Raw genomic sequence first — 14,890 nt, 5'->3', positions numbered from 1 at the left:
TTGCCAGTGTTGGCCAATCCCGGGCAGGCTGTCAGAAGGGAGCAGTTGCAGGCAGCAGGGCAGAGGCCAAGGGGCTGCTGTGTGAAAATATGTGTATTTCATACAAGAGGTCTTGTAGCCAGTGTGGTGAAACCTTGTGCTCCAGGGCTTGGTTTTGGACTCTTTTCTGTCAGTTGAACCTGTGGCCAGAGGAGGAAACTTCTGTCACTGTTGGTACACTTTGAGTCCCTGTTAATGGGGCAGAACTTTGTTTTGCAGCATTTTAGGTGATGATAGCTTCTGCAAGGAATTTGTTTAATGTTTTATTAAATTTATTTAGTGAAATAAGTTGGCAGTTTCCTCAGCTGCAACAGGAAAATAAAAGTATTATATAAGATTTAAGGACAAAAAGTTCACTAAAATAAAAAATTTCATGTCTGCTTCTGAAAATCTATTAAAATGCTTTTCTTACTGTCACTGTGATCTGTCTTCTAAGTTTTGGTTTAAATCTGTTTCAGGCTTTAAAGTATTCCTTTCAGACACACGATCGCTTGTGTTTTGTTATGGAGTATGCTAATGGAGGGGAGGTAAGGGAAATACAATAATGTTTAATACTTTAGGATTTTCCTGTTCTACTGCTAATTTTGCTTGACATTATTTAGCTAAGGCCCATTTTTGCAATTCTAATTAATCCAAGCTGTCCCAATTAAACAGAGCTGTTCACAGGTTTAACTAATATGAAGAAGTAAGACTTAATTTTTTCAACTCCATTTTTAGAACATAGAGGTTTTGGGCATAGGTTCATATTTTACATGACAGCAGTATATTGTAATCTGACATTTAGAAGTTCAAGAAGGCAAGGTTGCTTTCTAGTTGCTGTAGCTGTCAGACAAGTTTTAACACTTAAATTAACATTGTGAGTGTACTTGGAGGGAGAAATAGCAACTGCTGACTGCTATTACAGTCAGGAAGGAAAAGTTGGAATATTAACATTTCTCTTAAATCATACATTAGGCTTTAGTTTTAGTATGTAATTGTAGTTCTGTCAAAAATAGTTTTATAATTTTCTGAACCTGTAAGACTGTAGTACATGAACTGGTTATCAGTGCGTGTCTGGGAATATGAGACATAATTATCTAATAATTTAATTTATGATGCTTTTTAACACATTTGGGAACTCAGCTGGGTGAGGATGGGAAGAGGTTTTCTCTTAGTTAATAGCATCTTCTAAGCAGGATGGCTTGTGAACTGCAAGGCATAATTCAGAAACATTTAAAGTTAAAAAATTACTGTTCTTGTAGCTGTTTTTCCATCTGTCAAGAGAGCGTGTCTTCTCTGAAGACCGCGCTCGGTTTTATGGGGCTGAGATTGTTTCAGCGCTGGATTACCTGCATTCAGAGAAGAATGTGGTTTATCGAGATTTGAAGGTACGTAGAAAAATCATTTTCAGGCTTTTTGGGGTTTGGCTTTTTGTTTGTTGTTAAAAAAAGCAAATAATCCTGAACTATTAAGAAATCCTTTCCTGACTGAACTTTATCCAAACTGTTGTTGCAGCTGTTGGACTGGACTTTACAGGATGTCTAAACCCTTTGATAGTCCAAGAAGCTGCATAAGGCATTTATTGTGACTCTGGCAGCATTTCAGAGAACTTGAAGGGTTACTGGGCTACAGGGGTTTCATTTTCACTTGCCTGCTTATGTTCTGAGAGAAACTTTGCTGGTGCTTCTGCACAGTGGAACATAATCCTGGCCTTAGCAGAGAGATGGAAGCTCACACTGCATGGATGTTGTGCTTCCTTGCAGTGTGCTCACATCATCTGCATGGTAGCTGCTTGCAGTTAGAAAACTGCCTATGCTTCAAGTTATTCACTTGTTTGGGGAGCACAGAAGGGGAAAAGAAACCCCAACCAAACAAGGTATCTCAGGGCAAACAGACTTGAGAAATTCTTGAGGAAAATGCAACAATAACATTTTCTTTCTTCCTGAGAAGAGTTTTTAGGACAGGATGAATGGATCCTGATAGTTTATTTAGGTGCAGTCTGAAAGGAAGCATGCTCTGTAATGTTCTCAGACTATGTCAGAGTAATTTTGGCATCTTTGTCTCGATATCACTGTGATTCCCCTGTAATGCACTTTATTGATACACTGAGGAAATTCCTAATACCTGGGTGACTTTCTCAAAAATTAGAGGCTCAGGGTGGGATGAATACTATGTGCTGAGTAAATGTATATACTGATTCTCATTGAAAGAGTCTCTTTGGAAGTGGTTCCTTAACGTTGCATATGATTTCTGTTTTATTTATTTTATGCTATTACTTACTGGTACAGATTATTTAATTAAATCAGAGTAAAAGCAGGGATGAAGTTGTGTGAGGGGCAATACTTAATATACTTTCTAAAGAACTGGTGTTCTATTGATGATGATACTGTAGAAGCATAAATACAATGTTCATGTTCTGCATTCTTTCTGTATATATGATTGGTTATCCCAAGAATTCAAATTAGTTACTTTATGTTCCCTAAAGAACCAAGCACAATGTTACAAATGTATATTTACATTTTATGTGCTCTGGCTATGACCCCAGTGAGGATGAGGTTCACAACTGACCTGCAAAATTCATGTCTTTGATTGTCCTGCTCAGGATTAGTGTATGTTACAGGTAATCATGTCTTTTAATTTGGCTTTTCTTCCCAGTTGGAAAATCTTATGCTGGATAAAGATGGACACATAAAAATAACAGACTTTGGACTATGTAAAGAAGGCATCAAGGATGGAGCAACAATGAAGACTTTCTGTGGCACTCCAGAGTATCTTGCACCAGAGGTATGTTTATGTTGGCTGTTGTGTTAAATTGCCTTCTTTCACGCCTTCCATGCTAGCAGTAGGAGTACAGAATAATTCCTGTGCCATGATGTGCTCATGCACTAACTGCTGTTATATAATTACACATCCTGAGACTCCTTTATTCATCATGATCTGGAACACATCTTTAGCATAATGATACATGATAATTTTTTGGCGGGGTAGTTTCTTCCACTTGACAGAGTATATACATTTTACTGGAACAGTGCTTGTTTCTTGTATCAAATACATAATTTTTAAAAAAGCCCTTTTAATCACTTCAAATATTTCATGATAGATTATCTTTTTTGCAGCTTGCTATGTGTTTTCCTATTTGAAAGGTTATCAGTAGGACTTCACTTGAGAAGTAGAAGTATTGTCCAATTCTTTTACTGTTTGAGGACAGTCAAAGGTGACATGCTTTCAGAAACAGGACAGACCAAGCTGTTTCTGCATTATTTAGCATGGCATGCATTAAAAGTGCTGACTGTTTTATGACTATAAAAGCACAAGATATTTCTCAGTGTTGATTTGAGCACTCCAGTTTTAGAGGAAATAAATCCAGGCAGGGGATCTCAGTTCCCAAACAGTTTTGGGTAATTTTTTTTGTGCAAATTATTTTTTTTTTTCCTTTTCAAGTGCAAAATTCAAATGCATGAATTCCTGGTTTGTTCCTGGAAGCACTCTGAGTTGTGCACAGAGGTGGTGTTAGAGCTGGGGGTGAGTTGGGGTGGATGGGAAGTGGGGTCAGGTTGTAGGGGATGCGTGTACACTCGGTGCTCTGCCCATGCTCCAAGCTTTGTGGATGCAAACTCCTGGACTTGTAGGAAGCCCGAGCCAAGGTGGGGTGCCTTGCACCAGGGCTCCTTCCCTTACAGTGGGGCTTTGCTTCCCGTGGCATTTGCATTTCCATCCTGCTCAGAGCACACACAGAAGTGAGCCTTGGGCTGCTGGCAGGTTATGGATTGTTGGCACAGCTTTCCTCTGAGTTGGGAGACTTGAGCATTGCAAACCTGCCTTGAATTGAACTGTGCAGAAGTAACAAAAATGGGAAACCAGCGTGGAGGAGGAATATTTCTGCTGTGAGCTGATGTCTTTGCTGATCAGCGCTTTTGTGCTCCCTGCTTTCATAGTGGTGGCAGCATGCTCTTGGGTTTTGTTTGGTTTTTGTTGTTTGTGGGTTTTTTTTTTTAACTCCCAGCTGCTTTCAAGGGCCTCCAGTCCTTTGTAATAATGAAGAACATGGGCACCTGTCGAAGTAGCTTGCAGCAAAGAGGCGGAGCCAGTCTCATGATGACTGCCAGCTTTTCCATGGATCACCAGAAGTCTTCAGTGAATCTAAATTGGGGTCCATGCACCACAATTTGAGATTTACTGATGCAGAGAGTAATTAGCAGCATGACAGAGTGTTTATTATTCATAAACATGCCTTTTATTTAAGCTTCCCTCTTAAAATCAATTGCTGAACTTCAGTTTCTCATCAAGGATTTTATGAGGACGCTAAAAATATTTATTGTTTTGGTTTTTCCTAACTTGGAATGTGGGGATTCCCTGTGCAGGCAGTTGGGCTGTTCTTTCTGTTCTGTTACTTGCTATTATTTTTTCTTTTTTAATATTTATGATGAGTTGGCTCATCCAAAAACCCTGAAGGACAAATCCTTTTGATTAACTCAGTTCTCTCTCTTACTTGCAAGTCCCATCTGTGAGTTGGAGTTTTAAATTCTGGGGAGGCTTTTGTCATCTGGTTGATAGCATGCAAAAATCTGGAAATTGTGTGCAAAAGATCTTCTGTGCATTTGAGGTCATACATCCTTCAAAGCAGGGGTGTCAGTGCTCCTGTCTGCATTTGTAACTCGAGTCCAGCACGGCAGTGTGTCTGTACAGTTGTTGCACCGTTGTTTTTAGGTTCATACTGGAATCTCATGCATGGATGACAGTGACTGAACCATGTCAACTTTGATGTGTCAGATGCATCAATGGCTGTGATGTGTACAGCTGTTCTGCCTTCTTTTTTGAATTCCATCTCACAACAGTCTAGAGCTGCTCGTTAAGAAATTATGATCCCTTAATTTAGGTGAAATGACCTTGTTAGTTTACTGCTCCCCAGCTATCCAGTGTCTTGCAATAAATCATGGATGAGTGCAATATTTTTTTTTTGTTACAGTGCAGTTTTGATACTCACACCACTGCTCTCTTCTACTCAATCACTAATCTGAAGATATGATCATTTTGCTAAAGAACTTTGAAGAAATAAGCATTTTATATTCTGTTTAAAATTAATGGAGGTGAAGGAAATCGTTGTAGTTAGTAATCTAGTTTATAATACAGAGCATTAATACACTTTTTAAAGTAACATGTGAAGTGTTTACTGCATTTTAGAAGCACCTGTAACATTAACTACATGCGCAGCAAAGGCCTCTGTGGTTTTCTTTTTCTTTCAGTCTCTCCTATTGCATCTCTTGCAGCAGTTTAAAAAACAAAAATACAAATCGGAGGCCGTGTGAGTGTTTTATTTTAGGCAAGCCGAGCGTAGGGGAGTGTGAACAGGAAGCGCTGGTGGAGCGGGGTGACTCAGAGCGGGAACTGCATTGTCACACAAACTCCGTGAGCCGAGGGGAGCCGAGGGCTGCCGTGCCTCGGGAAGTTCGGGGCCGGCTCCCGGAATCCCAGAGCTGCATTGTCACACAGTCTCTGTGAGCCGAGGGCTGCCGTGCCTCGGGAAGGACGGGGCCGGCTCCCGGAATCCCAGAACTGCATTGTCACACAAACTCTGTGAGCCGAGGGCTGCCGTGCCTCGGGAAGTTCGGGGCCGGCTCCTGGAATCCCAGAACTGCATTGTCACACAAACTCTTGTGAGCCGAGGGCTGCTGTGCCTCGGGAAGGACGGGGCCGGCTCCCGGAATCCCAGAACTGCATTGTCACACAGTCTCCGTGAGCCGAGGGCTGCCGTGCCTCGGGAAGGACGGGGCCGGCTCCCGGAATCCCAGAACTGCATTGTCACACAGTCTCTGTGAGCCGAGGGCTGCCGAGCCTCGGGAAGGACGGGGCCGGCTCCCGGAATCCCAGAACTGCATTGTCACACAGTCTCCGTGAGCCGAGGGCTGCCGTGCCTCGGGAAGTTCGGGGCCGGCTCCCGGAATCCCAGAACTGCATTGTCACACAGTCTCTGTGAGCCGAGGGCTGCCGAGCCTCGGGAAGGACGGGGCCGGCTCCCGGAATCCCAGCCGGCGGCAGCTGTGCCGGCCGTGTCCATGGAGGGGGCAGCTGCAGAGCCAGCTGTCGTTTGGTGTGAATCATACGGCCGGGGATGCTGGAAATAGACCGACGTGGGGTAATCCAATACCTGGCAGCCTTTTGATTTTTACTGCAGGCCCTCTCCCTCGTTCAGATAATTAAGGGGAATAATTAGTGAATAAAGAGAGGCAGAGTGCAAACAGTTGTTATGTGAAGTGCCTCGATGGTTCTTTTTTATGTGTAAAACCTTTATATCAGGATTTATAAGACGTAAAGATCTTGCTTTTGTTAAGCTTGCACTGACTTGGGCTCTTTTACCTTTTTAATTTTGAATGTTAAGTATTCTGAATTGCAGGAATGTAAAGCTCACACAGACACTGTCCAGTGAGAAAACAGGATGGTTTTGCAGTTGTGGTTCATGCTCTTGGCACGAGTAAGTAGCTGAGTGCAGGCCCCTGCAAAGAGCAAAGATGATAACTAAAACCTGAGGACAGGGTTTGGAACATGAGATGTTGGTGTCAGCTACGGACAACTGCATAGGAGACACAAAGTCTGGAGAAGCCCTGGTAGCATCCACTGCACAGGCCACAAAACACTCCCCACTCCCTTCAGCAACTCTCTGCACTGTGGCAGGGCTTCTCTGGAGCAAGCAGGAGAGGGGGGAAGAGCTGCTGGGGTCCTGAGTCCCTGCACCAGCCACTGCTTTGCTAGGTAGAAGTACCCAGGGGAAGGAAGAATGAACTGTGCTGGGCTCCTTTTGCTGTGAGACCTGGCAGAAATCCACTCCACTGACTGTTCCTGTGTTTGCAGCCCTCTAAGCAGAGGCAGGAGTGCCTTTGGAGCAGGGCAAAGGGTTGCGGGGGGAAACATTTCCAGACAATTTGGCTGCCATTTTACAGCCTGAGAGCAGGTCAAATGTTAAAACTGTTGATCTGGCTCTTAGTGTTTAATATAGATTAGTCATTGAGTATTTGTGGGTGGTCTTTTAGGATGTGCAGAGCCACAGCTTTGGGGTGCAGGTTGATAAGAGGATGATGGATATGTTCAGCTTTTTGCTTGTGAGAGAGCAGGTTGATGGCCTTTTCTCCATGTACTGGCTCCTTGGTGGGTTGGAGTTTTTCTAAAAACTTGGATCCTGTTTGGAACAGTTTGTGATGAATAAGTGAGAGTTTAACAGCTAGCTCTGTAATGTGAGAACAGTTCTTGGCCTTTGGACTTTCAAAGGTTGTGCTTATCATGACTGTAATGTTAGGGAAGATGGGAGAAGGAAGACAAGGAAGCTGTTGTAACACTCCTGCTGCCTCCTTTTCCCCCTCTGCTCAGTCAGGGTGGTGAGCATGGATACCAGTTCTTTTCACATGGTTCTTCTGCAGATACTCTGCTGGTAGATATGGCTGTGTGATCAAAGATAGACTTGCTGGGGTAAATTTTGCTTCTTGAGTTCTGTGTTCATGCCTGGTGTGGGAGTATCTTCTAAAGCCTTTTCCTTGCAATCTGCAGGTTCTGGAGGATAATGACTACGGCCGTGCAGTGGACTGGTGGGGATTAGGAGTTGTGATGTATGAAATGATGTGTGGACGGCTCCCTTTCTACAATCAGGACCATGAAAAGCTCTTTGAACTCATCCTTATGGAGGAGATCAGATTTCCACGCACATTGTCACCTGAAGCAAAATCCCTCTTGTCAGGTTTGCTGAAGAAAGATCCCAAGCAAAGGTGAGGCTGTTGCTTAATAGTTGCACTTTTTTAAAGTATTTGAGACAAAATTGTAATTTAATTTTTAATCCATTCAAATTGATTGTCCAACAAGATGCAGAAGATGGATCTGCTCATTTATTTTTAACTTTTTGAATGAGCCAACAGCATAAATAGTGACACGAAGCAGCTTTGGTGCTGAACTTCAGAGTATGGTGGCTGCCATTCAAGTAAAACTATAGCCTGGGAAAAAGCAAGTTAACCCTACCTTTGGCTGTAATGAATCCAGTGGCTGCTGTGATGCTCTACCCCAAATGCTTTTGCCTTCTGTTACAGTTGAGACTGCTGTCCCTTTCCTGAATTTTGTCCAGATATGTGCCAGCGTTTTAGCGTCCGGCTTTGGACAGTAGGTGGTGGTGTTTGTACCGTGTTTGTAGTGGAGTTTATACCATGCTCAATTGACTTTTCCTATTTCCTCCTTTTTTTTTTTGTTTTTCTTTTATTGCTGTATTTTTTAAAAAATGACCCTTGATTTAAAAACAGAAAAAAAAAAAAAACACAAAAGAAGCCCCTAATGGCTAACAAACAGAAAATGGAACAAGATCCAAAGAGGATGTTGACCTTCACAGAGATAAACATCAGTTTAAAAACCTGCCATCTTGTCAACCCAGACATTTTTAAAACAAATAATATTGTGACTCTGGCCCTGATCTCCTGTCCTGAACCTTCCACTGTTAATAGGCCCCAAATAGGAAACCTTTCATGTGAGGTGCAAGCAGGGAATTCCGGTTTACTTTCTGGTGTTTGTTTAGTCTGCCTGTTTGTGTGTGCACATAGCAGGAAAATGGGATTTGCCACTACCTGGATACTTGTAGCAAAGATTTCTGTCATCACTGTAGGCTATTTCCTTCACTATTTTTTGATGGAAAATCCTGTTGGGAGGTCTCATAATGCAAATGCACAGTTTTTAATGTTGGAGGATTCATCTTGGTGGTGCTGTGGGGAACGTGGCCAGCCCTGTACAAGGTGGCAACAGCTGCAGCCCCTCCTGAACCCAGTGTCTGTGAGAGGACCTCCAGGAGAAGGTTGTGTAATTGATGAGCAGCCCCCAGGCTCTGCTCTGCAAGCCTGGCTGCAGCCCCTGCCAACAGCATTCCTGTCCAGTAAAGCACTGGGTTAAATGCAATTGTGACCCTTTCATAGCTTATTCAGGTGGGGCCTTTCAATCACTGGGAACAGAAGCAGCATCTGCTGCAGTTTGTTCTTAAAGGAGCATCTCTGCTGAACCAAAATGCAATTTGTTTACAAACAAAGAATGCCCACTCGTTTCTAATTACAAGATTTTCCCAATGCCAATAATTACTCCACAATATGCTCACTTTATACAAATAGCCACTTCTTCACATGGATCTTCTGCAGGCTTGGAAGCAGTGCTGCTCTGATCTGGTGGACAGATGATTTTCATGCTGCTGATAGAAATAACTGTTGACTAGACAAGCCTGCACACATGCCTTATTATAATTATGCCTAATTACACTGGTGCTTCCCAAGCTTTTTTGGATCATGGACTGTTCTTAAATACTGGTTTCTCCCCAGTCACTGTTCCCATAACTTTTAACTGAAGCTGTGGTTCAGCAAATCCCTTGCACTTTGTGACATTTCAGGCAGCATTTCAGGAGAACTGATCTGGAAGCACTGGAGGTGGAAGTCCTGCATCCTGCCCTTGTAGTGTTATGTTCTTTTTTCTGGGTGGTCTGGGTGCTGGGGAGGGCACCTGGCATACTTGGTAGTGGACTCACAGTGTGCTCATGGAGCCATATGGACAAAAAACAGCCAGAGAGCTACTGAAATACATTCACTGAGAAGTTATGTAATGTGTGATAGTCTGTGCTTTGGGGAGCCACTGTGTAATTCAGCAGAAATGCCCTCTGGTGTCAGTGGTGGACAGAAGTTGGTGTCATTGTAATATTTGTGGCAGAAAGCGGCAGAATTGGCAGCGTAACTTTGAATGAACTTCAGACTGAGATGGAGGAGGCAGCCAAAACCATGAGAAAAAGGAAACTGGGAGATGTTGTCACTTCCCCTGAAATGATAAAAAAAAACCTGACCAACCCAACAATAAAGGTTGATATAATGAAGCTTAGTGCCAAGGATACTTTAGGTTAAAGATCAGGGAGCTAGGTAATTGTGATCTCTATCAGTCACTTAAATCTTAAAAATGTCCTGTTGGACCTGAGCTGGATATACTGAAGCAGTGTTAGCACACTGTGTTCAGTAATACCAGTTCAGTCTCAAACTCCCAGGCATATGGAGAAAATGTGAAGAAAAATAAATTGCATTCTGCTTTTAATCATGGCTGTTTTCTAAATTTGGTCATATGAAATCCATTTTGTAAGAGAAAAGGAATTTTGAAGTTTCTTTTGGGATTGATAGAAGTTTATTAATCTTGTAATGTGAGCCCTAATTTTCCTAAGAAGGAAAAAATCTATTCTGTAAATATTTCCTGTTAATGTGACCTGAAATTCCCCTTTGCTGCTTTGTGACATGGATCAAATGAAAAGGTAATCAGAGCATATTTTCATACATGAAACAACAAATTTTTTACCTTTTATTGTTCTTCCTGTGGCTGTGGAGACTGCAACCTGTGAAAGTGGGCATGGATCAGAGCACCCTGTGTAAGCGGGCTAAGTTTAGATGGGTGGGTAGGTTTACAATCAGTGTCTTGAAAGCTCTGAATCTTGGCAGGTTTTTAACTTGAGAGAACTTGAGGATGGTTTAATCTGAAGTGCCTTAGTTCCTTGTCATGGGCCAAGGTTGTTCAGCCTCTCTCAGATGGGGTTTGTCACAGGCTGCTTCACCTGCCTCTGGTGCTGTTGGACCTTGCCATTCAGCAAGAATGAGAGGAAGATGATGCAGCATTTCAAAAACACCTGTTCAAAACATCTGATGCCTTCAAAGAGTTGCAGTTGTGGCTTTGGAGAGCTGAAGCTGCTCCCTGGGACCTGGTGGTCAGTTCTTGCAGTCACCTGAAACTCTGTTACTTCATTCTCCCTTGCCATGAAGGTTCTTCATATCTACATGAAAGTTTGGTCACAGATGTTCAGGAATGTCAGAGTCGGTCAAGCCCTTACTTTTATAACTCCTTGGTTTTTTCCCTAGTGAAAGGAGGAGATTTGTAGTTAAGCTGTGTGTCTGTGTCCTCTCTGCTGCTCTGCCACAGGAAGCTTAGGTGGCTCTTGAGCACCCTTGCTGTCAGGCACAGGGAGGTCTGCAGCCCTCACAGTCACTGCTGGTGTTGGAAGAGCTAAAGGTGACACTTGTGGGGATTTCAGGGGCCTGGAGGTGGTCCCAGCTAGCTGTGGCCAGCAGAAGGAGGTAACCTTGAAGAGCTGATCCTCTTGGACAGCACCCTTGGATGCCTTGTGGACATGCAGAGTTTTGGAGCCACACATGACAGGTGACTTGTGTGTGCCCTGAGTAGGAAAGTGTTTCTGTCTCCAGACAGCTTCAGGGTCCTATGTATCAGCTGAAGTGCAAAATGTTCGTCTCCATGTTTCACCAGGTGCTTTGAGTCAGGCTGAGATTTAGCTGTTGTGTATGATAATTTTAGTCTAAATCAGTTCTGTCCACAGTGATTTAGACAAACTCAAACAGTTCTCCCACAGAGATCTAAATTGAAGCTGAGAAAAATATAAAAGGCAAGTTTACAGCATTTTTTCTCCCAGCTTTCCAGAAATCACTATTTTAGAGACTTCCCAAGCTTCACCAACCTCAAACATGGCTCCTCTTGATTACTGATGTGAAGTGGGAGCTTTTCAGTGCTTTTTGGATCTACCATGTTTGTGTCACATACAGGTGATTAATGAAGAAGTGGGGAAGTAAAGCTCAGCAAAGAGCTGGGAGTTAGCTGCATTTGGCTTTCCAAAAGTTTTAATCTCTGAGCAGGAAAGCACCCAAAGACTCTGTGTACTGGGCTTTGGGAAGAATGTGGCCTTTTCCTTCCAAATATGGAGTCTTCCAATCATGCTGTTCTCAAAGCCAAAGGCAGCTTCTCTGTGCTGATAGTGCCAGTCACAGGAAGCTGCTGTGGATAGAGCTCCCAAATCCTTCCTGTGGCTACTAGAAGGCTCTGAAGGTAAGGGCCATAGTAAAATAAGCTAGTGGTGTCCATCTTGACTGTATCAGAGAAGGAGAAATAAGAGTCTGTGTGCTTGGAGATGGTGAACACCAACAGCCTTTGCTGGGCTGTCGTTCTTGAGCCTGGAGGAGATGTTTGTGCCATGGTAGAATCAGGTTTGGGGGCAGGGCTGACTCAGAGAAATCATGTGAAGACAGGGCTGGAAAACCAGAAGTGTGCAGGTTTCTTTTTAAAGAGCTGGGAATGGACCTGGGAGCTGAGCACTGTTTACTTCTACAAGTAAGTGGGCAAGTAGAGATACATTATTTTTCATGTGATCCACTAATTGCAATCTTCCTATGTGTTTACAGACTATATTTATACCTATATGTTAAAAATACAGTACAGCAAATTTTAAAATTTATTTTTATATGATATATCTGTGGAATTATGGCTGATTGCCCTCAGTGCAATGGAGCACAGGCATTTGTCATTAAATGGTTAAAGGGACTTAAAAGCAATATGCAGTTTCATAAAGATATTAAATGTGAAAATAATTTCATTTTAATATTGATGTTGCACTTTATTAATAATTTTCACTTTTGGATTTAACTAAAATAAGAAAGTCTCTCAAGTGTAGATAGAAATTGAATGAATAACCAGAATTGTTTGGCAGTTAGGTTTTGAGGGATGTTTTTTTCTTGTTTTTCTTTAAATTACTTTTTGGCCTCTATACTTTCTGTTCTATTTCTTTATATACTGTAAATTTCTGTAGCTTTTGCTTTTCAAGTCCTATATATACTATTTTTGGTTCTGTCTGAGGACTTAAATGTGCAGAATTTAACTTTATGATCCAGGAATCTCTTCAGAACCCTTATTTCTGCTGCATTTTACTTTATTTATTGCATGTCCGTATGAAAGACAAACCTGCTGCTCTTTACATCCTCACTGGTGCTTAACCATAATTTTTGTGCTAGTTGCCAATTTAATTCTGTTGTCCTTGAGACGGACCTTTCGTAATAATTCTGAAAAACAAGACTGTATTTTGGAATAAATCCATATCCAAAATATGAGGTATCTGTTGTTTCACCGTTCACTTTGACTGGATTTGTGTCATTTTTAAAAGGTAAGTAAAACATCTGGAGTCTTTCTTGACATTTCCCTGAGTATGTGTTTGCCCTTCATGGAACACAGGCTTGCATTAGATAACATATTCTGCAAAGCACTTGTACATGGCTGCAGCCAGCCAGCCTTCCTGCCTGCTTCTGCAGAACACTTTCAGGTGCTTCTTAGCTCAGAATCACTGCTGAGCTCCTGTGCAGTCTGTTGACATCTGTGGATAAAGAGGATTGACTCCACCCTCTTCATCAGCCATCATCATTGTGCTGTGGAAGCAACAAGGAGTCTGGCAGAGACTTGGCAAAGCCACTCCACCTGGAGGGAACCAGCCGAGAAATGATTACTCACAGAGTTTGTTTCTGTTCCCAGGCTGCCCTGGAGTTTGTCTCTGTTCCAGGCTGCTCTGCAGCTGTAGAAAGCGCTGCCAGGCAGATGGGAGAGCTCTCATCCAGCTTGGTTGGGCCCCTGGGGCTCTGGGGTGGACTTGGGTTGGTCGTAGGGCTCACCTGGGGAGGAGAGAGTCACCCAGGTACTGGGAGGCTGGGGAGCTGTTGCACTGCACATTTCCAGAAGGATGGTAGGGAGCAGACCCCTTAGGTCACTGTGGCACTGTAATGGAAGAGGGCAAGGAAGCAAGCACAGCCTCTGGACTGTCAGGCACCTGTGCTGCTGGGTGTCCCTGGTACAGCTGTGGCCTCTGCCAGTTTGCTTTAACTGAGATGGTGCTCGGGCATGGCCGAGGGCTTGAATGCTTCAGGATCCATTCCCAGTGAGCACTGAGGACAAAGTGTCACAGAATTTGACTTTCCCATGCTGAGCTGTCATCCAGTGCTGTCCCAACAGCACTGTGCTTTCATGCTTCATTCCAGAGCATGCAGTCTCAAGCTGTAAAAATGCCACTTCAATGGGTTTTAGCACAGCCTTCATATTTTCTCTGATATTTTGAACCAAACCCCTCCCCTCTATCCCCAGATAATCATGACCTGGGGCATGGGGTTACCACAGGTGGCCCAGAGGACATTCAGGGCCAGATGTTGTGCACAATGGATGAGGCCTGGCCAGGTGTTGGCTCCAGGCCCAGAGAACAGGCCTTGTCCCTGATGTCTGTAACAGTATAACTCTAGCCTGGGTCTTGTAGAGTCATTGCTTCAAGCTCTTGAAATGGGGTCAGTATCTCGGCTTGCCAGTGGCACCAGGCATGGGAGAACAGGCAGATCCTGGAGATCAGCCTGGGTGAACGTGGGTAACACCTGAGCATTGTTTTAACCTTGTTACCTGAGTCTCCTGCTGATTACCCAGTATCTGTTTTGTTCTCTCATTGCCTCCTTTGCTTGCAGATGTGGTTCAGTCTTTTAGAGAACATTTTAACCTCCACAGCAAAATTTAAGCATCAGTTAGCTCAACACTGCAGCAAAACTGATTGCATCTATAAGCTGTGTGGACAGTTTTATTTTGGAATAAAAGTGCTTTATCTTGATATACCTCGAGTCAATAAAACACCCTTTGTGCTTTCCTGAAGCCAAGGAAGAGGAAAGATTTGCATATGCTGTGATATTATCACTGCAGTTGTCAACTGTTTTCTTTAATGGAAATTTAAATCAGGTTGCATAAATCAGTTTGCCTTAAAAAGCCTTGTCTCTCTTTCACTTCAAATTCAGTTTTACTGCTGGCATCACTGTGCTCTAGAAGACTGTAAGGGGTAGTTGCATGTTAATGTAGAGGGAAGGATCTGTGGCTCAGACTTTTTATTTTACAGGATCTGCTGTGGTCCCCAGGACAGCATCATTCCTGAAGGGGAGGTTTTTTGAACTGTGGTTATTGTTTTTTTCTTTGTCTAAGAGAGACATTTTTTTCTAATTCTGTTTGTTAGCATGTTTTTAAATCTTTTAGTGGAACTGTGTTGAAG

The 14,890-nt window shown here is 43.0% G+C and overlaps 1 protein-coding gene across 4 annotated transcripts in view; it reads left to right on the top strand.

The window, feature by feature from the left end:
* The window catches only part of AKT1 (AKT serine/threonine kinase 1), a 79,325-nt gene that overhangs the window by 57,266 nt on the left and 7,169 nt on the right, over positions 1–14,890 (top strand). For all 4 annotated transcript variants that reach the window (XM_077180768.1, XM_077180766.1, XM_054634860.2 and 1 more), the window contains 4 exons: positions 498–566; positions 1,281–1,406; positions 2,674–2,802; positions 7,555–7,769. In XM_077180768.1, coding sequence (XP_077036883.1) covers positions 498–566; positions 1,281–1,406; positions 2,674–2,802; positions 7,555–7,769 — 539 coding nt within the window. The remainder of the gene's footprint in view (positions 1–497; positions 567–1,280; positions 1,407–2,673; positions 2,803–7,554; positions 7,770–14,890) is intronic.

This window comes from Agelaius phoeniceus, chromosome 6, assembly GCF_051311805.1.
Source record: "Agelaius phoeniceus isolate bAgePho1 chromosome 6, bAgePho1.hap1, whole genome shotgun sequence".
In the NCBI taxonomy this organism is placed as follows: Eukaryota; Metazoa; Chordata; class Aves; order Passeriformes; family Icteridae; genus Agelaius; species Agelaius phoeniceus.
Note: the sequence above shows the minus strand (reverse complement) of the source record. Positions and strands in the feature narration are given on the sequence as shown.